The 24,803-nt window shown below is 37.5% G+C and overlaps 1 protein-coding gene across 2 annotated transcripts in view; it reads left to right on the top strand.

Annotated features, from left to right (window-relative positions):
- The window catches only part of LOC136268917 (uro-adherence factor A-like), a 28,579-nt gene that overhangs the window by 158 nt on the left and 3,618 nt on the right, over positions 1-24,803 (top strand). For both annotated transcript variants that reach the window (XM_066064391.1, XM_066064392.1), the window contains exons 2-15: positions 58-154; positions 4,458-4,538; positions 4,588-4,697; positions 4,768-5,393; positions 5,882-7,012; positions 10,121-10,458; positions 10,512-10,596; positions 14,327-14,443; positions 15,477-15,524; positions 21,353-21,474; positions 21,521-21,721; positions 22,057-22,311; positions 23,161-23,203; positions 23,247-23,335. In XM_066064391.1, coding sequence (XP_065920463.1) covers positions 58-154; positions 4,458-4,538; positions 4,588-4,697; positions 4,768-5,393; positions 5,882-7,012; positions 10,121-10,458; positions 10,512-10,596; positions 14,327-14,443; positions 15,477-15,524; positions 21,353-21,474; positions 21,521-21,721; positions 22,057-22,311; positions 23,161-23,203; positions 23,247-23,335 — 3,343 coding nt within the window. The remainder of the gene's footprint in view (positions 1-57; positions 155-4,457; positions 4,539-4,587; positions 4,698-4,767; positions 5,394-5,881; positions 7,013-10,120; positions 10,459-10,511; positions 10,597-14,326; positions 14,444-15,476; positions 15,525-21,352; positions 21,475-21,520; positions 21,722-22,056; positions 22,312-23,160; positions 23,204-23,246; positions 23,336-24,803) is intronic.

Below are 24,803 nucleotides of genomic sequence, written 5' to 3'. Positions count from 1 at the left end.
GTTTTTGAATATGCGTGATTTTCGTTATGGGAGTTAATCGTGGCTATTATTATTTAGTAAATTGATCAACAAGTGCCAGTCTCTTCAGGAACAGTTGGAGGCATATCAGAAAGATCAGGCTAAACAGCAAATGGAGCTAAAGATATTGGAGAATGTATGATAGTTCACTGCTGTATGCTACATAGACTCCACTCAAAATGTGCCCACTTGCATAATATACATTTTTGCCCATTGTATTATCTGTGTGCAAGAGATTTGTGTGTTGTGGTTTATGTACATATGTGAGGGAATACAGTGAGTCATACCGAATATACGTATTATGAGATATTTTTGTCGGCTCTAGAATTAATTTTGTTTATCTAAACAAGTTCACAAAAAATTTGGAATTTTCGACTAGAATAGGGACCATAGCACATCGATGAAAAGTACTGAAACAAGCTGGAGTAGTGCACAATATTAAATCACAGTAGAACAATTTAAAAGTGTTATATCTTACTGTGCTTGTATCTTGAGCACAGTAGGGATATAACACTCCTTACTATTTTACTGTGACTTAATATCGTGCACTGCTCCAGCTTGTTTCAGTACTTTTTATCGATGTGCTATGGTCCCTACTTTAGTTGAAAATTCCAAATTTTTGTGTACTTGTTTGTTAACTTTTTTGTAAAATAAAATTATTGTAACAGGTGAACCAACACACACTACATCAAACAAAAGAAATGGCACCGCATGCTTCAGCTACCAATTATCGCCTGAAAAGTGAAGTATCCATTACGCTTTGTTGTCAGCTATGTTCAACACATTACACAGCATTACAAACCAAGAACTGTTCAAAAAGCACCTCTGCAATAAAGTAGCCACTATAAAAAATACGAACGATTTCTGTTGCGGAGGGAAGCCATCACGCACTACTGCCAAATCAACACCTTTCGCTGTATGAATGGGTCACAAAGGAGGACACTGGTAAGTCCATGAGGAATGCATTGTATGTACTGCAGTATGCCAAAAGGCATGTGTCCGGCTGAAATGACATCGAGCAGTGAAAAAATCAAGCCCATAGCCTTGAGTTATGCTTGTCTGAAGGCATTAGTCAGTTACTCAGTCAGTCAATAGAAAATTCCGTTTAATGAATTTAAACTCCATAGCAACTTGTTGAAAGCTTTTCAGGTCAATCTGAAGTCTTGTTTGGGTTTAGTTTTACCTAGCCAATACCGCCTCATCATCATCATCAGGGAAAAGTGAGGCTGGTTTTTGGGTGATGTTTTTTCATGGGCTACACCCAAACCTTTGTGGTTCTGACTATATAGTACTATATATTGTACTGTATGATAGGAAAATAAATTCGTTTGGCAGAATTGTGGTTAGCAGATATTTCTTGTTTTATCATTGTGCTTTGTGATCTACACTTACGTCAGTCACTCAAGAAAATTCTTTAGCAATGTTGCAAGGAAACATTAATTTAAGTTTGATCATAGAAAAATGTAGGGAGATTGCCTACACCTCAATGATATACTTGTAGACATAATTTAGTCATGGGATTAGGGTTTAAATCTCCACTGGTATATCTTCAAGTATAGGCTTGTTTTACTACATTTTTTCTATAATCCCTGATCAGACTAATTTTTCCTTGTACTTGTTTGTTTACATTTTGTAACACTGGTGAACACATGCATACTGCATCAAAAGAATGAATGGTGTCAGGCTGATTGTATTCATCTGGACACGTGTCCCAATAATCAATTACTGAAAAGTATCAAGTGGCCGTTACGTTTATTTTAGCTATGTCAGCCCGTTACACAGCATTACAAATGAAGAACAGGATGAGAAGCACCTTGCAATCAATCAAAGTACAAACAATTCCTGCTACAACTATAGGAAAGCCATCACACACGTACTTCTGTGTGTTGAGCTGTCAGCAAAGAGAAGTGAGACACAAAGAGAGAAAAGGTAAGATCATGATGCATATGTTGTATGTAAAGGTATGTGTCAGACTGAAGTGACATCAAACAGTGAAAGAATTCCATAGCCCCAGCCGTACTGAGTTATGCTTGTCTGAAGGCATTAGTATATTTTACAATAATCACTGAATGAAAGTGATTGTAAGAAATGTTTTAGAGGGCATAACAGCATTGTGGTACTGGGTAGCCTCCATATACCCTTTAGCGTCTATACTTCACAATAAGATAGGGAAATATGTCAATAAAACGCCAATATCGCCTAAGCAAGTGCTTGCAATACCATTATCGCATGTATTTTGCCTTCACAATATTATCATAGGCAATATTTATTGCACTTCGCAATGATTATCACATTTATCATCTATTTTGTGTCTCTTCTAGGCCTCTATTTTGTGTCTCCTCTGGGCCTCATATTTGGCCTCATATTTGGGTGATGTTATTTCGTGGGCCATGCCTACCCCTTTTTGGTCCCTACTAATACAAAGCGCAACTTACTAAATTTCCTTGACTACTGTATTTAGTCGTGGCATCTATTGGAGGGTTCGGCTACTATTATGCTCAACCTAGCCCAACTTGCGGTGGCTATTTGAGGGCAGTTACAATTTGAGGTACGACAAGATTTCAAGGAAATACGGTATTTAACAAGAGTAAATAATTTAGTCTTACTATTAGGCACCCTCAAATAGTTGTCCCAGTTGTATCAGTGTGAGAATTAAGTGTGGCACTGTCTGTACCGCATACACATCATGTGATGGAGGTTGCTGCAATTTTTCTAGCTGCACTTCTTTCTTTCAAAAGTTGTATATGTAAGTTACAGCATTGTTTACTTGTTGATGCTCTTCATGTTCAAAACAAGAGGGACAGTGTGACTGTTCATCAGGCTTGTGTTCTATGATAATGATAATCAACCACTCCTAGCTAATAATTATTTAAGTTGTGAGTTTTTAGTCTTTTGAGATATCCCAAAAGGAATCTCTCAGTTAACCGCATTCATTGTGCATTCCTTTCATGCTTTGTAATTTTTTAGGACATCATTAGATAAGGAGCACATATTACTCAGATAAATTACCAATATGTGATAAAGGCTTATATCTTCATGGGTGTCTTATCAAGTGTAGTGGACAATTTAGAAGCTATACAGTCTTTTATCAAGGTAGTTGTGTATATTCCATTGCTCAATATACGTCAGGTGGATGTACATGTGTCTATAACCTCATTGGATAGAAGTATTATCTACAGCCTTAGTGTCAAACACAATAAATTAGGCAGTATTGAGAGGCAGTGCTTGAACAAAAGATATTAATTTTACTCATGGCTATCTAGTGTATTATTTACTTCTGTTTATCTGTAAGCATTTGATAACTCCTAGCTATGTGTGATGTTTGTTGTCCAGTAACATGCATGGTTGATTTGCCAAGCATCATAGTTGATTTGCCAATCTTCAAGCATCATTGTACCTTATGGCTTCACATTTTTGCAATGGTGATTAATTGCTACAATTATTACAATAATATTTCTTGCAAAAGAAATTTAATTTGCATGTGATCAACATTCAAGCGCAAGACAACAATAAAGGAAGAGCATGTTTATTTGTTCCAGCCAAAGCAATTCACTTGCTCAAAATATCTTTCCATGACACTGCATGTTATCAAGCTGACTTTTATTATTAATGTAAAAGAGCTAGGTAAATGTCCAGATATTGTCAAAGTTTGTGTGATCTTTGCTTCAAAATGTTACAGCAACACACAAGTGTTTTCACTATGGCATCTTCGTGTACATGGATGCAGGTATTTATGACACTGGTGTTAAAATAAAGATTGTTTTGGAATGCTCTCCAATATGGCTGTTTTTATGTGCGCATAAGTTGTAGTGCAGGCTGCATCACCCAGTCAATTTGCACTTTTTTACGAACTTCATTTTTCAAGTGATTTTTTGTTGTTGCAAATTTTATGTTTTTATAGCACAACTTTTATGCTGCAATAATTTGATGCCAAAGTGCACTTTCTTTGTGTCTGGCATTTTTGGTTATGGTCAATGATTTAAATTTATCATACAGAGGTGATTGGGGTTGCCCATTGTCTATAGGAAATAGCAACTGCCAAGCAAGTTTAAAGAATACGATACAAGTACAAGGAAGGCCGACTGAATTATGGATTAATGTCCACTAGTACGTATATCTGGTAGTGTAGGTGACCCCCCGGTACTTTTTATTTCTGCAGTCCATAATCAAACTTAATTTTCCTTGTAAATCCCAGAACTATTCACTTGACAACATAGTAAATTGGCTCTGGACTGGCGGTGTGTACAGCTAATACTATAATATGTGTATTGTACATTGGATCTATACCTGGTGTCAGTATATTGATGTTTTTGAGATCAGATGATCAAATGTTTGAATTTTGCTTAGTGAGTATAAGATATGTGACATGTACCTTTTCACAGGATTTCACCTTTAGATGTATGCTCCTCCTTTAATTAACAACAACTTTTTATATATAGGAAAATGCTCTGTTATCATCAGAAAAACGAAAAATTGAGGCAGAAATATCACAGAAAACTGAAGAATTTCGGGGCTATGAGGTTACTTATTTAATATTTACATTAAATTTATGTATTTATTGTTTCATAGAACTCCATGAGACAGTTTACAGCTAAGATAACTGAGTACGAAAAGTTACATGAGAAAGACTTAGCAACCATCAAAGAGATGAAGGAAGAAAGAGATTCTGCTGCCAGCGAGTAAGATTTTGTATTGTATAGTACCAAGCTAGTATTGAAGTGTGTGTGTGTGTTTTCTTTTGAACATTAGAAAGAGGAAGGTGAATAGAAGGGAAAGAAAAAGTGTTAAAGCAAGAAGTAAAGGGACACAGACTGAATTGATTGTACAAGTAGACAACAATAGCAGAATTATAATTCCAAGCCATCACATTGGCAGTCGTCAAAGGCGACGCAGCCAAGCTACATCAAGGAGTGATCCAAATGAGGGCACAACAGAATTGCGATGTGTTACACCTACTAGATCATTGGTCGCACCAGAAGCTGCCACATTTGACAGTTCATGTAGTGAAGATGATAATGACACAGGAGGAGAAGAAGACATTACAGAGAAAGAAATGGCGTGGTTAACACAACTGAGTGAACAACCTTCAGTGACTTCTTCACATGACATCACAAACACTGACAGTGAACTGGACGATAGTTTTCTACTACCCTACAGTATGACTGAAATGTCTATTTCACCACTACCACCTACACCTTGTACGAGGTTGAATGACAATACAACAGCAGTTAGTGGTGATGAGGGAGATATTAGCATGGTAGAGGAATGTCGTGATGTGTTGCAAGATGACGGGGATTGTTGGTCACCAGCGGGGATTGAGCAAGCTACACTTTTTTCAAGTCTTGATCTTGATAGTACTACAGAACAGTCTTCAGGTGTCTAATATTTGTGTTGTTGATTGTGGTTGCCAAGAAATCTATTTTTCTCTTTTCTTAGTTCCTAAAGGTTACCAAAGTTATGCACTAAGTTATTTGAAGCCATTTGTATACTGATACAGTTGAAATTCTGAAGCTCCAAAGGTTCTTTGAGCAACCCACAGCTGTAGGCACATATTTGATCAGATTTCTTCAGGTTGATTTGTATGTCATCTAATGGTTTTGGCAGGATATACTTAACAGCCACAGAAATTTCTATAGCCATACAAACTTAGTAAATAGCCTAAGATTGGTTCACGCATGTAAGTAATCAAAAGAGATACTGTTGCACTTCTTGTGTTTCGATCTTTATCAAGTAACTCCTTTTGTAATTTGATGTTGTAGTTGCCATGGCAGCTTTATTGTACTCATAGAATGTGTGTATACCCACATTGTACTTTATCTGTAATGACCCTATATGTGCATAAATATAAAACGTTTTGTTTTAGGTACATTGGAGCCACCAATACAAGGCAAACAGGAGCGAGACTCAAAGGAGCTGCCATTACAAGGCATACAGGAGTTGCAGAAGCAGGAGCTGCCTTCACAAGGGACGCAGGAGCTGCCTTCACAAGGGACGCAGGAGCTGCCACTGCCAGGGACGCAGGAACTACTATTACAACAGATGCAGGAGTTTCCATTACAAGGCACACAAAATGAGTCACCATGTGAGCAATCTAGTTCACAAGTAGATTATTCAGTGCATCAGCCATTAAGTAAAGATTTTCCAAGTTTGCTTGTCACCAATTCATCTAATTCAGAGTCAGCAAATTCAGAGGCAGGAATTCCTGAGGTATCTATTTTGGAAGCTTCTCAATCAGAAACTGCCAGCCCAATAATAGACTTTTCTAGCCAACAGCAAACTACAGTGAATGCTAGTTCTTCTGGTGTTCACTCATCAGCCATTGTAGGCAAATCACCAAGGGTAGAAGTCTCCAAATTACCAGTGGAAATCCGAAGATCTCCCAGTTTTGAGGCTCCAGAGTTGGTGATATCTGTGTCTCCAAGTAGTGTAGTAGATGTTACTGCTAAGCTACCTGTAGTTGATAGTCCTGTAGAAGTGACAAAGGAGTTATCTTTTGAAAATGACCAGTCATCAGAGTCTATTCCTGTGTTTGTATCACAAGCACCTACTGGGTTAACGTCGCCAGTTGCTTTACGGCCAAATACTGAAGCATCCTCTAAGAGAGACTTGCTAGGTGAAGATCAAGTAGTAAAAGAAAAGAGCACTAAGAAACTCAATGAATATGATGTCAGTGGTGATAAAAATCGTTTCATTGTAGCACCACGCCATACAAGTAGTCCTTTGAAAAAGAGAAAACAACGACAATTAGTTGATGCTGAGTTTTCTCTGAGTATTGCTGAGCGAACCAGATCACGAGCTAAAGGTGATGGCCAGAGTGTTTCATCTTTTCTCAAAAAACCAGTTAAACGAGAAAGCCGAGAGTTAAACAGACTTGTAGTGGATATGAATGGATATGAAAGAATAACAAAGAATAACATACAGAGAAAGAGAAAATCCTTGAACAAGTTTCGTAAAATAAATGTGAAAAAGTGTCGAGATGATATTGATTGTACAGGTACGTATGTCTGTTTAGTTAAAGTAAATTACTATCATTGTTGTGCTGGCTACTTATCACACAGTACTGTAGAACTTTTATGTAAGGTTTGTACTTATCCATGAACTACAAAATACCTTCATGGGACCTTAGCAGTATCGGTAAGGTATAAATCTAGCCTTCAGGGTCATCCATAGCTGCCAAAAAGTTGCTACAGATTTTCTTTAAATTAAATTTAGTGGAATTTTCTACTGATTGACTGACTAACTAACTGTTTCCTTCAGGCAAGGTAGTGGCTCAGGTTGCAGGCTTCATTTTTTCAGTTAAGACATTTCTTCAGCCCACAAAGTACCTTGCATGCTGCTGTACGTGCAATGCATCTGCAAGTCATAAAGTTTAGTATTGCGTAGCCAGATCACCTTCATGGAGCCTGTATCATGATGTCTTGATCCTCGTTTTCAGCTTATTGTGTGAGGTGCCATGACAGAGAACAGTAGTCTGGCCATGTGAGACTAGGCACCATACATGACTTGAATACAGTTGGAAGATACAAACATTGTGAAGTGTAAAAGTTGGTCCACTGTTTATACCAACCAACAGTGTTGGGAGTAACGCGTTACTACATAATATTATTACTTTTGTGGTAACAAAGATAATATAACGAAATATACCACTTTAGCGTGGGCGTTCAAAGGCGCCGCTCGGTGTTTAACTCGCATATTGCCCGGGCAATATCATGGGAAAGCGGTTTGCCAATGACTTTGATACCCAGCCAGTTCAAAGAATTGATGCGCTTTGACTCGTTATATTGAGCGACATAGAGCTTTGTATTGTGGGACTCGGTTTTGTAGAGGTTGCTAAGCTTAGTACATAGGCTAAGATAGAGTAGTTGGTTGTTACTAAAGGATAATGAAGGCACAAAATAACTGTTTGGGCGATTGTGGATGCGTATTTCTACCCACCGCGTATCAGCCTTTGAACAGACCATGGAACAGCAAAGCTACTACTGCTACGTTGAAATAGGTTAGTAACTTACAGTTCTAAGTACTTAACTTAATATAATAACTTACTTACTGTCCCAATAGCGAAGTTAGTTGGCTTAACTTAGTACAAAAATGATAACAATATAAACTCCATCCCACAATCGCAAGTTTTCTAACATTGCGTGTTGAAAACTAACAGAGCATAATAACGTATTAATGACGTTTTAACGTATGGACAACGTTTTGATGGCTATTAGCCCACGCTATTAAAACCACAATCGATCTTCAGATGCTACTGTATAAAAGAAATGGGATGAGTTCTCGTTAGTTCTTTCACCTATTAGGTGAGTGCGCCCCAAGTGATATATATCACTTGTACCATGGCTGCTTGGGATTTTGCTGACATATACACCCGCAGCCCTCGGGCTTTGGGTGTATATATCAGCAAAATCCCTTGCAGCCATGGTATAACTATTACATACGCTATGAAAACAGGTAATATAACGTAAGATACTTTACTTAGAAACGTAACGCGTTACCTAAGTAATATAATTACTGTAACGAGTCTAATATGACGAAATATTATTACTAAAAGTAACGAAGTTACTAATCTCGTTCGTAATCCTCTGAGTAACGCCTAACCACAACGAAGTAACGAGGCCTACTGAATGAAGCTTATTCACTAGCTTCTTACTTATAACCAAGATTTGCACATTGTCCAACAACGCAATCATGTCACGTGATAAGGTGGTAGTTTCACACGTGACAGCTTAAGGCTGTGGACACAAAGTAATATAATATGTAATATTATTACAGTTACTTTATTTTATGGGTAATATGTAACTGTAACTAAATAGTTCAGTTGCAAGTAATATGTAACTAGTTACTTTTACAAAGTAACTTGCCCAACACTGCCAACCAACCAACCCTGAATTATGTTGCCAAAAAGTTAATAGTGTTAGGAAAAAATTTAGTAACAAGATTTCATCATACAGTACGATGGTACTGTATAGTAGGGACCACAAAGGAGTAGGCGTGGCCCACGAAGTAACATCACCCAAAAACCAGCCTTGACGACGATGAGGCTGTATTGGTTAGGTCCAAACAAGCCTTCAGATTGACCCGAACTGCTTTTAACAAGTTGGTACGGAATTTTTTTTTTTTTGAAAGACAACTATTTAATAAAATTTCTACTGACTGACTGAGTAACTGATGCCTTCAGACAAGCGTAACTTGACAACGGCTAAGGCTATGTATTGGCTTGATTTTTTCACTGTTTGACGTCACTTCAGCCCGAGAGGTGCCTTTTGGCATACTACAGTATGTACAATGCATCCTTCATGGACTTACCACTGTCCTCCTTTGTGTCCCATTCATCTATACTGACAGTGAAAAGTGACAATTTGGCAGTAACACGTGATGGTTTCCCTTTGTAACAGAAATCGTCCATATTTTTCATAGTGGCTATTTTGATTGCAGATGTGCTTTTCAAACAGTTCTTGATTTGTACTGCTGTGTAACGGGTTGAACATAGCCGACAATGAAGCGTAATGGATACTTCACTTTTCAGACAATAATTCATATAACTCGGACTCACTGCACTATTTTTTTTCTTTCAGTATGTATGGATTGCCGAGGTGCTTTTTGAACAGTTCTTGATTTAAAATGCTGTGTAATGGGTTGAACTTAGCTGATAACGGACACTTCACTTTTCAGACAATAATTGATATAGCTGGAGAGTGCAGCACCATTTCAGATGCGGTATGCGTGGGTTCACCAGTCATCATAATTATTTCCAAACAAACAAGTATACAAAAATATTAGGAATTTTCAACTAGAGTAGGGACCATAGCACATCAATAAAAAGTACTGAAACAAGCTGGAATAGTACACGATATTACATCACAGTAAAACAATAAGAAGTTTTATATCCCTACTGCGCATTTCCGTTATGGTATCTTGTCCCTACTCTAGTTGAAAATTCCTAATTTTTTGTATACTTGTAATTTATTATGACCTTTTACTAGTAGGGATCATTAGTGGTAAATTATTACGTGAAGTGTATATTTAACTATGCTGGTTTATCTGATGGTCACTATGTACTGTAGCTTCCAATATTCCTTAACACTTTGCTGATTGTACCCAGGTGATAACAGCGTAAACTTTGAGCCGCAGCAGGAGCAGCAACAACAACAATCTAGTAGTCAGGTCAATAACAGATTTACAGAACCAAAGCTGTCAAATGGTCAATTAAAGCTGCCACAAACAGACAAGGATGATTTAAGCTGTGGGAGCAAAAGTGAAGGAGAGATAGAGAGTGAAGAAGATGATGAGTTAGACAGTACTGTTACTTCAACATCTGATCCTACTCTAGTACCTGAACCCTCAACTCCACCCGACTCCCCTGTGTTACCTAGTCCATGTACAGAAGCTACAACAATGTCATCCTTGCCGGGTATAAGGAAAGATACACAACATGTCATGGTAAACAGATTGCTGTGTATTTACTTTTTATATACATCTGTTATTCTATATAGAGTATCACTTCATTCTCTGAAACTGGTGATATGGATACTGAACTATCTGAAGATGTATTTAAACCTCATCGCAATTTGCTAGAAGGTAAATTATATATGGGAGTAGATATTTTTAATGCATTGGAACTTAAATATATAAGCCCTGCTAATCACATGGTTCCTGCTAATCACATGGTTATGGTACTACTTAAGATTCCTTTTTTATTAGTTCTTTGTTTACATTGTTAGGCTAATTGTGTAATACTCCCTAATACCATTTTTGTGCAGTATGAGAACAAGAACTTCATTTGCTATTTAATATTTGCTGACTCCAAATCCTTCTGTACAAATTGCTGTATTAGCGTAATGTGTAGTAGAACCAAACTATTGGCCAGTATTTCGTGACTTTGCTAGGCAGATTACTAGGTATTTCTTACTTTGAGAATTTTAATTTGGCCTATTTAGAGATCTAGAGTGGTCTTTCTATGCGAGCAGCCACTATAATAGCTAGGTACTACATACATGTAATCATTTTAATACCAAATATTTGATGGCTGATTACCGTAAGTACACATGTGTGGTGTGAAAGAACCTGGAGCTCTAGGGACAGGGACACACAGCACCAACAATTGGTGTATTGCCTGGCCAACTACAATGTGGAGGTTGGCAACAATATATGTTAATCAACTGTTGTTTCCAAATGTATGTGCACTTTTATCACATTATCTACTTACAGTGTAGTGTAAGTTTAGTGTTTCTATGAGTTCTTTGTGAGATAGTTGACATACCATATCACCATCATCTCAAATAAATAAATACAGAAACCTTCCTTGGATGACAAAATTAACCACAATTTTGTTGTTACTAGTGTATCAATGTTGCACAATAGCTATTGTAAATTCAATTTGCATACAAAGACTTCCACATGAGGACTACATATACCAGTGAATAATCAGTTGATATTGGTAAACTTACAGGTACTGACGTCAAGTGTTTTGTGCTTCTCTGGTGATTTAAGTATGTTGTACAAGGTTTTGAGGCATTTAAATTTTGTGGTTTTCATAGTTGCTTGGCTGTCTTTCAGGATTTACTCTACACTGTGCAATAAGGGAATTGGTGTGGAGAACAAGTGCGATCCTAAAGCTGTTTCTTTTGCCTGTGAAAATTATATTATTGCATGCTTTGAAATTTTGTGCACATATTGTATGGTGGTTTAGTCCTGAAAATCATCAAGATCTTTTGAGAGGGCTAAAGCCTGTTAGTATAGGGAGTGAGGATATGGAACTAAATCTCTGTCTCTAGAAATCATCCCCAACCAGGTGGTGGTAATTAGCATATGTGCCAATTTCTGCTTTTGTGTTTGAAATATTATTATGTGTATGTCATCTTAACTTTGGTTCACAATTTATATACAATTGAGTCATCTCACATGTACTCACCTTACTGCAAAGTTTGAATTGAGGCCATACAAGGGTGAACCTTGTTAAAATTACACTTGAAATAGTTTACTTTGTTGGCTGGTACTGGTAGCAGTTTACCAAGTTGCAGTTGCAGTAGTAAAATGTAATGTGAAATTCATGAAACAGAATATTCTGTAGTTAATATGAAAAGTTATCCCTACTAGAATAATCAATTTACTCTAATAGAACAGTCGTGTGTTCTAATGGAAACGCATGTGCATATTATACTCTAATAAGCAGTCAGGTTGATAATAGCCTTACATAAAATGATTCGTACTATGTATTAGTATGTAACTGTTTGTATCATCCAAGAACTCTAGGTGTGGTCATCATGCTGTTGAAGATGACCTTGGCCTTGTAAATGTTAATGACACTGTATACCTTGCTAGGTGTAATAACTAACAGATTATTTGGCAACAGCTATAACTTTTACTTAGTGTCAGTTGTGAAAGTTACAAAAGAGGAATAGAGATCGCAAAAGAATTTCTATAGTTATAGTTCTTATACTTATATGAGCTGGAATTTACATTAATAATGACTTCACCTTTTAGTTAGTGGGTGTTAAATTTTGCACCTGCTTTCCTAGTCTCAGATTACTTGACTGTTATATATATTATGCATGTACATGACTGCTGTATTAGAGTATTTTGATAACACTGATCACAACATGGGAAAACACCTTGCAAAAAGTTTTGAGCATAAATTAAGCTTCATGGTGTATTTGTAGTATTTTGTACCATTACTCAGAGAAGCAAAAGTGAAATTGACTATACACCATCTTATTCACCTGCTCATGGACAGTTCAAAAATTTTTTAGTTTCTGTATATATATAGACCCAACAGTATGTGTTTCACGTGCATTGTTTACAATGCAATAGATGTAAACAAAATTGGCATCATTTCTTAGTAAAATTGTCTTCATATGTATATGCACAAGTGACTACAGGGCTAAAACTATACCTTGGTTGATTTTCCATTCCAGAAGTTTAATAACTAGGTGGGTTTTTGCTGAGACGGTAACAAATTTCACTGCTAGTCCATGTAAATACCATACATAGTAACCACACCCTAGTATCTGTGGCTAAGCAACAACACTACAGTGTAGCAGATATTGTAGCCATTGGAATTACAATTTGGGATAAATTTCACTCCTGGTATAGGAACTTTGTATGGGCAGTGACCAGGTATGATATACTAGTGACTAGGTATGGTATACTAGTGACCAGGTATGGTATACTAGTGACCAGGTATGGTATACTAGTGACCAGGTATGGTATACTAGTGACCAGGTATGGTATACTAGTGACCAGGTATGGTATACTAGTGACCAGGTATGGTATACTAGTGACCAGGTATGGTATACTAGTGACCAGGTATGGTATACTAGTGACCAGGTATGGTATACTAGTGACCAGGTATGGTATACTAGTGACCAGGTATGGTAAACTTAGCAGCAACAAACATGCATAGGTAAATATTGTGATCTTTTCTGCATAATGAGGTGTTTGCTTTTTCATGAACTGAATCAAAAAGAAGTTACAGACATGTACATGCATTGATTCATTCAGCAAGCCTTGTTACTTTTTATCCCAGTATTATTTTTTACCATCTATGCCTGTCAAGCAAAATTATGTAGAACATAATGAAACAAATTTTTGTCAAAAACACAATTACTGCACCCTTGTCACTTGATACTTAGTATATTTCTCACAAAGAAACACCAGAGGGCCGTTTTGAGGTAGAGGGTGCAGTGTTTTTTTTTTGTGTACATTCTATTAAAATTTTACAAATGTACATGTGATCTCTATTGAACCTGCTATCATTTCATGATAATCAGACTGCACTGTAGTACAATACTTTGTGATAACAGTATATAAAACCCAGGTCCAGTCAAGGATTTTTCAAGTCCAGTCATGGATTTTTTCACCTTTCTGCACCTTTTCTTTAAACAGGCCATTGGACTAACAGACCTTAAACACTTGTGCTGTAAAACCTTAATAAATAATTTTTACAAAATCACTTTTAATAATTTCATTGTCTAAACATCAGATGTTAGTGATTGTGTACTATGAAAGTTTCAAAAACTAACTACTGGGTGCAAATTGCTGAGTTAGGTTTCACTGTTAGAATTATATATATCACAGTGAACACATCTCAATGCTTACATACTGGGGTCTGTTATTTTAGTAGTATAACAACTGCACTTACGGGCCTTTAATAAGACCACCTTGTTATACATATAGATTCCAAACACAGCCAATGTGTGCACTTTATTCAATTACAACCACCTTGTTGTTGAGGATGTATTATCGTTCTAATGGGTGATCTTAGTATTAAGCTACACACTGTATTACTTTGCTTATTGTGACATTGTAGAGACTGCTCTTCCTGGCTGGTTGGAGTGGGGTCTAAAAGAGGAGGAGGATGCTTCCAAGTGCTCACTACAACGTTCTTATATGAGGACTCAGCAAAAGAAGAACAGGGATAATAGAAGTAATTTGCCTGACCTGATTTGGCAACAGTACCTTCCTTACACCCCATTCACACTACCTTCTAACCCAGGTAGAGCACGGCATGGCTCGAAACAAATTGCAGTCAAGCCGTGCTGAACCGGGTCCTGCACGGCATGACAAGGAGAGGTGGGCTGGCACGGGTTGGCCCAGGATAGGGTACAGTGTGAATGCATTCCAAGCTGACCAGCTCAGGTTAACAATATAACTTGTTTCTGTTGGCCCACAGCCAGTATATTCTATGCTCTAAAACTGTTCTTCAGGCTACGACATACCATAGTTCTGGTAGACTTTGCTACAGTTATGCTCAAATGACGTGTTAATATTCCTGGTGAAAGGAGCACTAAACAGCTTAAACATGGCATCTATAACACTGTACGACTTATTTCAACTGGTTGTATGCTTCCTCGCTACAATTCTAGTGCCTTTTTGTTAAGTGCCTAAATCAAAAGTTTGTGTGCTTGTCTTAGCTAATTATTATTCGGCGCTCGCACTATCGAGCTCGTGTCAGATACAGTAGTGTGAACAAGTGCCAACATGAGTTCAATAACCTGAGTTGAAAACACTCTGGCTAACCCGGGATAGTGTGAACGGGGCAGACTAACAGTGTTTGTAGGCATAGCAGACTATCAGTTTGATTATCCCAATCTACATTGTCTATGATTCAGTTACTATTCATTCTGTTTCTCTTCCTACTTTTATCTATTCATGACAACAGACATGTCTGTGGAATAAGGGAATCTATAATGGGTGAAAGTTAATGTACATTTAGGATCTGTATCCTCTCCTGCTATTATACACCCAGCCAGCTGTTTTTCTGTGTTCAAACACCTTCTTCCAATAGTGATACAGGGTAAGTCGTCACTCATGAGAAGTTTATCACGTGATACTACTGCATGGGTACAGTTTTCTTACACAAATAGGTGCTTTGATTTACATATGCCATTATGGTACTGTGTTCATATCAGGTCATATCTCATTTTTGTGTGACTTGTATATAAATTTCCCGCTTGTAGACAAACACCAGTTTATCATCAGGAGTATCCAACAAAAACTTATGGACTGTAAGTGTATGAATGCATGTGTGTGTGTGCATACATATGTATTACACATCTATTTCTGATTGTTGGAATATGTATGTACATGTGTGAATTTGACCAGTTGTAGTATGTACATAAACCAAGCATGTCTGTTTTGCTGTAATCTACATCAAGACACACGATATCGTGTGTCGTGTGGCCCAAGAAGCCCGCGCGCCACACCGTGAGTATATTAACAGGAAGAAAGAAAATGCAATTTTCACACCTATGTAGCTCTGTGATCCCTTATCCGATTGAAACCAAATTTGCTACAGACATGCTGGCCAGTTATGGGAGTCTACATACCAAATTTGAAGAAAATCGGTCCAGCCATTTCCGAGATACGAGCGAACGAAATTTCGTTTTAATTTCTTAGTTTTTTTTCTTCTACTTCATTTCGCACACTTTGCAAAATCCGCCATAAAACACGAATGCGTGCTCCAATCGGGCTGAAATTTGGCACACTTGGAGGGCTCATTAAGGCGGATCTCAGTATCAACTTTGGTAGGAATCCGATGGACATTCACCGAGCTATGATCGATTATTCGCGTAAAATAAGGTCGAAGGTCTGTCACGTCCACAGGGTAAACCCCTTGAAGGAATGAGTTGAAAATTTCTATGTAGATGGAGTAACCATCGTAGGAGTGCCTTTTTGTGGTTTGAAGAGAATCGAGATAAAGACCATGGAGATATGACACAAAACCCAACCTGTGTCACAATTATGCAATCGATTTTTATGAATTAAAAACTATTAGTTTTCACGCCTACCAGGCAAACCGCTTAGAGCAATGAGCTGAAAGTCGGTGTGTAGCTGGAATAATCATCACAGAAAGTCCTTGCAGTAGTACAGAAGAATCGGATTTCAAATCACTGAGTCATGATTCGAAAGCCAACTATGTGTTGCAAATGCGAGATCGAGATACTCTAATAGAACAGTCACCCTAATAGAGCATTCGGCTACGTTTATAACTTACTCCATCAAAGAATTATATTACATTGCAAGTTATTCTGTAGGGAATTCAGCTATAACCAGTTAATCTGATAGACAATTCAGCTACAGGCAAGTCACCCTGTAGAGAGTTCAGCTGCAAACAAATCACCCTGTAGAGAGATCAGCTAGAAGAAGTCACCTTGTAGAGAGTTCAGCTACAAAGAAACCATCATGTAGAGAGTTCAGCTGAAAAAAAGTCACCCTGGAGAGAGTTCAGCTATGAAAAGATCACCCTGTAGAGAGTTCAGCTACAAGAATTCACCCTATAGAGAGTTCAGCTGCAAATAAATCACCCTGTAGAGAATTCAGCCACAAACAAACCACCCTGTAGAAAGATCAGCTAGAAGAAGTTATCTTGTAGAGAGTTCAGTTACAAATAAACCATCATGTAGAGAGTTCAGCTGCAAAGAAATCACCCTGTAGAGCATTTAAATCACCCTGCAGAGAGTTCGGCTGCAAACAGTTCACCCTGTAGAGAGATCAGCTAGAAGAAGTTACCTTGTAGAGCGTTCAGCTACAAAGAAACCATCATGTAGAGAGATCAGCTACAAACAAATTGCTCTGTAGAAAGATCAGCTAGAAGAAGTTACCTTGTAGAGAGTTCAACTACAAAGAAACTATCATGTAGAGAGATCAGCTACAAACAATTCACCCTGTAGAGAGTTCAGCAAGAAGAAGTCATCTTGTAGAGAGTTCAGCTACAAAGAATCCATCATGTAGAGAGTTCAGCTGCAAACAAATCACCCTGTAGAGAGTTTCAGCTACGAAAAGATCACCCTGTAGAGAGTTCAACTAGAAGAAGTCACCTTGTAGAGAGCTCAGCTACAAGAAATCACCATGTAGAGAGTTCAGCTGCAACCAAATTACCTTGTGGAGAATTCAGCTACAAACAAATCGCCCTGTAGAAAGATCAGCTAGAAGAAGTTACCTTTTAGAGAATTCAGCTACAAAGAAACCATCATGTAGAGAGTTCAGCTACAAACAAGTCACTCTGTATAGAGATCAGCTAGAAGACGTTACCTTGTAGAGAGTTCAGCTACAAACAATTCACCCTGTACAGAGATCAGTTTGAAGAAGTTCTTTGTAGAGAGTTCAGCTACAAGCAAATCACCCTGTAGAAAGATCAGCTAGAAGAAGTCACCTTGTAGAGAGTTTAGTTACAAAGGAACCACCATGTAGAGAGTTCAGCTACAAAGAAATCACCTGTAGAGAGTTCGGCTACAAACAAATCACTCTGTAGAGAGATCAGCTAGAAGAGGTCACTTGTAGAGAGCTCAGCTACAAGAAATCACCATGTAGAGAGTTCAGCTGCAACCAAATTACCTTGTGGAGAATTCAGCTACAAACAAATCGCCCTGTAGAAAGATCAGCTAGAAGAAGTTACCTTTTAGAGAATTCAGCTACAAAGAAACCATCATGTAGAGAGTTCAGCTACAAACAAGTCACTCTGTATAGAGATCAGCTAGAAGACGTTACCTTGTAGAGAGTTCAGCGACAAACAATTCACCCTGTACAGAGATCAGTTTGAAGAAGTTCTTTGTAGAGAGTTCAGCTACAAGCAAATCACCCTGTAGAAAGATCAGCTAGAAGAAGTCACCTTGTAGAGAGTTTAGTTACAAAGGAACCACCATGTAGAGAGTTCAGCTACAAAGAAATCACCTGTAGAGAGTTCGGCTACAAACAAATCACTCTGTAGAGAGATCAGCTAGAAGAGGTCACTTGTAGAGAGCTCAGCTACAAACAAATCACTAGGTAGAGAGATCAGCTAGAAGAGGTCACTTGTAGATAGCTCAGCTACAAACAATTCACCCTGTACAGAGATCAGCTAAAGAAGTTACCTTGTAGAGAGTTCAGCTGCAAAGAAACCATCATGTAGAGAATTCAACTATAAACAAATCACCTTGTAGAAAGATCAGCTAGAAGAAGTCACCTTGTAGAGAGTTCAGTTACAAAGAAACCACCATGTAGAGAGTTCAGCTACAAACTAGTGACTCTGTAGAGACATCAGCTAGAAGAAGTTACTTTGTAGAGAGTTCAGCTACAAAGAAACCATTATGTAGAGGGTTCAACTACAAACAAGTGACCCTGTAGAGACATCAGCTAGAAGAAGTTACCTTGTAGAGAGTTCAGCTGCAAAGAAACCATCATGTAGAGAGTTCAGCTACAGTACAAACAAATCCTGTAGAAAGAAGAAGCCACCCTGTAGAGAGTTCAGTTGCAAAGAAACCACCATGTAGAGAGTTCAGCTGACCCTGTAGAGACATCAACTAGAAGAAGTTACTTTATAGAGAGTTCAGCTACAAAGAAACCATCATGTAGAGAGTTCAACTACAAACAAGTGACCCTGTAGAGACATCATCTAGAAGAAGTTACCTTGTAGAGAGTTCAGCTGCAAAGAAACCATCATGTAGAGAGTTCAGCTACAAACAAATCACCCTGTAGAAATATCAGCTAGAAGAAGTCACTTTGTAGAGTGTTCAGTTATAAAGAAACCACCGTGTAGAGTGTTCTGTAATAAATATATGTATTATATATATATATATATATATATATATACCGTATAGCTGGTAATTTTCAAAAGGTTTTTATTTTCGGATATTTCGAAGAGGCCCTTCTGTTCGAAAATAAATTCCCATGTCCGGTTGTTCTTCGAAAATAAATTCCCACAAGTGAAAGCAACGATCCAACTTATGGCGATTTGTTTGGGTATTCCTCGAGTTTTAGCTCAGTATTACTAATGATAATGGGTAAACTGTATCATTAATGTGCCAATAACCAGAAAACAGGTGATCCAGAATGGGAATTGATGCCTAGAATCTATGGTAGATAGCTAGCTGCGATCGAGCCAGTGAATTTACTCCACTCGAGACTCCCTCAGTCTTCTCTCCAGTGCACAGGGATGGGGATTATTCCATCAGTAAGTCAGTTTTTGGCAAACATTCTCGCATCTTCACATTTTGTGACACGAATTTCCGTTTATTTTAAACCCATCCGGACTTCGAAATATGCACTCTTTGGAATTAAAATCCTTCGAAATTCAGATTTTGCTCCTTGTGCGAAATTTTCTGTTTCAAAAATAACCCGCTATACGGTATATAATTTGTACATTTAGTGATAAAATCAGAAATATTTAAAGTATTTAACATCTGCTTCATCTTTTCTTCTTCCTGTGGTAAAGAAAAGAAGTGAAAAACACAAAAAGAAGTGAAATCTAATCAAAAACAGCTAAGCTGTAAAAAAAGGTGCGGCCCCAAAAAGGCCATGGTGAAAAAAGATGTGAAATCCAAGGTGGCGGCCAAGGTGGCGGCCAAGAAATGGCTGTGATGGTAGGTTAATGGTAAAAATTTTAATAATGACAATTCAGGTGAATTTTGTGCGCTGTTTTTGATTAGATTGGGAATAACAAATGAACCAGTTTTGTAAATCTATGTGGGAATGTTTTAATTAGGGCTGGAGTGACCATCATACAATACTAAATATTAGGGATGATGAGGATTTGCACTATCTCACCAAAGGCAGCCTTAACTTGGCAGTATTGGTTTGGGATTGGAGCAATCCAAAATGCTTTTGATGAGTTACTACAAAAAAAAAAATATATATATATATATATATATATATTGGATTTTTTCACTGAGTGACTGGCACCATCTCAAGTTAACTATCACCTTCGGTCGCTAATGCTAAGGCTTGATTTAGACATTGCTTGGATTTGACATGCCTTTGGCATACTGCTACTATAGAGGTACAGGTGTACAGTGTATGCATCATGGACTACCTTTGTCCTTCTTTTATTTTGTCCCTTTTCTATTGCTTGTAACATCATAGATATACGACTCCTAATAGGGATTGGAAACGGCATCACGCGCCCAGTATGCTACCTGTACAATTGACGTCACTGGTTAGATACGAGGCGCGTTTTGCTTGTTACCGCTATGAAGAGCAGGAAAATACTAACATTTCTCTTTACTGTAAAATCCGTGTAGGTTTAGTAGAATATAAAAGTTCTCTAAGGTTGGGCAATACAAGTTGCTTTGGTGGAAGTCACTTACTAGCCTTTCCCACAGAAGAAGCTCGTCATATCGTGCCATTTCAGTATCGCTTTTACACCAAGATATGTTTCTGTTCCTGTAGTAGCTGTGTACACCTTCTGGTATCGACGATACGTGGCTTTTTAGAATCCCATTGGTCATTAGAATTGAACAGTATGGTTTGTAAGCCACACCTCTAGTTCTAAACGCTGCGTATTTCCTTGGTTACAACTTGGCTAGGTGTTGTTGTACTGTCATGTTTCTGTTCTCCTAACTCTGCATAGCTGCTGTCTTTGTCTTTCAAGCTTTAATCTAATGTCAAAACTGTGCAACAAAGCTAATAGGATTGTAGCACACTTTGCTCTTAGGTTCTAAATCACTCTCGCAAAACCGTTAAAATTTTATTAGGGGACAATTAAATTAGTATACGATACAAATTATGGAAACTACCTGTAACATTTAAAACAAGCCTATTTCTGGTGCATGACACCATTTCCAATCCCTATTAGGAGTCGTATATCTATGGTAGCATGAAGGTGTAGTGCATCAATGGCTTCTTGTGCTGCCCTGTACATGTAGTGTATACATTTGCATGTCAGGTGATAATTTCTCTTGTCTCAGCACTTTTTATTGTAACGCTGTGTACTAGCTTGTAATTTTTCCTTGTAATTGTACAATTTGTCTATAATTTTTCAATGGTTGTACAATCTAGCTGTCCCATAAGTGAGATGTACTGTATGGTTAATTACTCAAATAGGACACAGACAATTTTTAAATGCTTTTTTTCTTTGTAGATATTCTGACTAACTTGGAGCGAATGTTTCTAAACAAGTTAGACTTTGATAATGTTGTGAACATGTTTGCTGACCCACGCAATGTCAATGATGTTGAAGAACTTGCTATTGGACTTAAGAAGGTATTTATTATACGATAATTGTTTGTATTTATGTAATTCTGAATAGTTTATCTTGGAAGCATTTCATCCATCATTTGAGGTGGTTTCTCTCAAGTTGAAGGAGCGTTGCAACAAGGCAGTCTGTCATAATGCTAAATTGTTTCCACACTACAAGCCACTGGATGAAAACTTTCATGCTGTAATGTTAAAATTTGAGGCTCGACTTGTTGCCATGGTTGTTGTCCTTGAACGGCATAATCCAAAGTTTGTAAGTGTCACTTTGTATTCTGTAGACTATTGTGTGAAGAGATAGATCAAACTGAGAAACTAGATTGAGCTATACTGAAAATGTCTACTGACATTTCAGACATCCTTTCTCCTTTATACCAGGGATTATGCTGTTTAGAAAGTTTGAACTTATGTTTAGAAATTTACTATAGAACATGTTAGACATGGAAAGCTCTAATGCTGATAAATATATCCCTACCTGATTGCACACTCAGCAATTCTAGGCCATGCACCATCATATTAGAGCTATTGTGTAATTTGTTGTGCATATTGATACTTAATAGATATAGTGATCTCAAATGTTCTGCTCTACAGAAGAACATGATTGGATATATTGCTGAAATACTTTGTCAAGCTGTGATGACATCACTGGAAGACAATCGTTCTGATGTTCACAAGCAGTGTGCTCTTATTAGAGTGTTGTCTGGAATTTCTCGTGCTGGAGGATTACTTCATTACATGCAGCAGTTTTGTTTGGATTTGATTAGTGCTGAGCGTCCACTAACCATCAACCAATTACCTATGTTACAATCTGTGGTTGGAGTTTGGCCTTTAGTGTTGTCAAGAAAAGTATGTTATGTTATTCCAGTATTCATGATGTAGCTACTGTGTATCATACATGTACACTATGGTAGTACTGTGTGGTTAAGTATAGTACAGTAGGAATAATGGAGGTTTACACTTTCTCACCAAAAATTGACCAGCTCAGAATACCTTCATGAAGCCCTGGCAGTGATACTTGGTTTGTTGTTTGCAATGGTTTGTTTTATTATTATTATTATTATTATTAACACTTTACAGTGACCAGCAGTTTCATGATGTTGGGAAAATGCTGCTATTATGAAGTAATTGCAGTGTTTGGTGATTATAACTCTCACATCAACAGTAACAGTTCAATTGTTGTTATGCAATCAGTTACTTTCGGTTGGCAATATGACTATGTTTGATAATGTTATGGCAATGTTCTATCCCCTGCCCCTCTCCTTGGTAATGATCCCTACTAGGATTTCATACTAGCTTGTAAAATTCCAAATTTTTCCCTTGCACTTGTATGTAGTGGGGGCTATATTTATGAGAAACTGTTGAGGTTGTTTCAATTTTGCTAGTACAAAATAGTTTATGATATTTCTCGTGTATATCTAGGTAGAGCTACTGAGTGACATGTGTAAACCCCTGTAATTAGCTTAAAGTGTCCATTAGTGCTTGTATGTCTTCTAGTAGAAACATTTATAATTCAGGTTTAAAACAACGTATGACCTTACAAGTAATCCGCTTTGCAGTACGTATATGTATGCGCAGCCATTTTAGCTAGGTTACCTTTTTTTTCAAATTACTGTACTGTAATATGTTATTGAATGTACAATGCATTAACAAGCTTACTAATGCATTGATATTTAAACGACTGTAATATCTTTTCAGATTGATGCAAAGCTGTACGTAATGAAGGAGATACTCCCTGATGGTAAGTCACTATTGATATGTACAGAGTTTATGTTGTTGTGTAGTTTTAGAGCAGCAAATGCTCCCCCATACAGTTGAGGTGGTAACATGCTATCTCATTAGCAGACAAGATCCTCAAGGATTCACACACTTAGTAAGTAGGAACTATACTAATGCTTTTTCAGTGTTTAACTTGTTCTGTTTGTTTATATACACAAAAAAAACAGAAAAGGAGTCTTTCTCTCTTGGTATCTTCTTATTTTTTTTAGACAAAATTTGGTAGGGAATATGCCCTACGTTTTACAATGTGCGTGGGCTAGCTTCATGTTCCTTTCAATCATTATACACCTGCCTGTTTCTTCTCTCTTGTTGCATTCTGTATAATGTCTATGGTTGAACCTCAGTTATCCCACCATGATTGCTCTATTAAAACAAATGTAAGGAATAATTAGAAAGTTTGTATTAAGTAGGGACAAGAGTGAATTTTTATTCACTCTTGGTAGGGATCATATAAATAAAAAGGCATCTATGCTCAAGTATAAATTTTCTAATTTTCCTTACCCTTGCTTGTTTACTTTTTGCTATTACGTGAACCAACCGAGTCAATACAATGTGGGCATCAAACCATGAGTTATCAGCATTCAGTATTGAAAATCATAAAATACTGCATTAAAGGAAACAATTAATGGTACTGGCTGGGCTTGCTAATTGAACAACTTAACACACACACTGACTGGCCATTTTGCTTTGCTTTCAGCTTTGTTCCACCTGTTATAATGAAGAACATTACAAGAAATGCCTCTACAATCAATGCAATCACTACAGAAACCCTGACTAAATGCATGTGTGCCCCGAATATCATTTACTGAGAAGTGAAGTGGCCATTCTTTTTCATTTTCAGGTATACTCTGCCCATTACACTGAATAGTACAAGAAGCACCTCCTGCAATCAATCCAGAGTCTATGAAAATTATGGACGTTTATCACTAGTTGCACTGAAGCCATCATGCGTTACCATGAATCAATACCTATGCGGTAGTGCAGAGAAACAATAGAAACACAAAGGAGGGCAAGGATAATGCTGCATGCACTGTAGTTGCTGTGGCTGACAAAAAGCTCGTCTAGGGCCAAAGCAATGTTGAACAATGAAGAAATCAAGCCCGTAGTGTACGTGGCTGGAGGCATCAGTTAGTTAGTTAGTCAGAAGAAAATTCAGTTAAATAGAAATTCCACAGAAACTTGTTGGAAGGGTTTGGGATTATCCTGCAGACATTTTTGGGCTTGATTATGCGTAACCAATACTGCCAAGCTGTTATGAAGGAAAGCTGGTTTTGGCCAAACCTTCATGATCTTTACCATACAGTATTACCAAGAGTAAATAATGGCTCTTCCATTATTTACTCTTGGTATTACCATACTGCTTTACCATACTGCTTTACCATACAGTATTACCATGTTACGCATAATCAAGCCCAAAAATGTCTGCAGAATAATCCCAAACCCTTCCAACAAGTTTCTGTAGAATTTCTATTTAACTGAATTTTCTCCTGACTAACTAACTAACTGATGCCTCCAGCCACGTACACTACGGGCTTGATTTCTTCATTGTTCAACATTGCTTT

Source organism: Dysidea avara, chromosome 10 (assembly GCF_963678975.1).
Source record: "Dysidea avara chromosome 10, odDysAvar1.4, whole genome shotgun sequence".
NCBI lineage: Eukaryota > Metazoa > Porifera > Demospongiae > Dictyoceratida > Dysideidae > Dysidea > Dysidea avara.
Note: the sequence above shows the minus strand (reverse complement) of the source record. Positions and strands in the feature narration are given on the sequence as shown.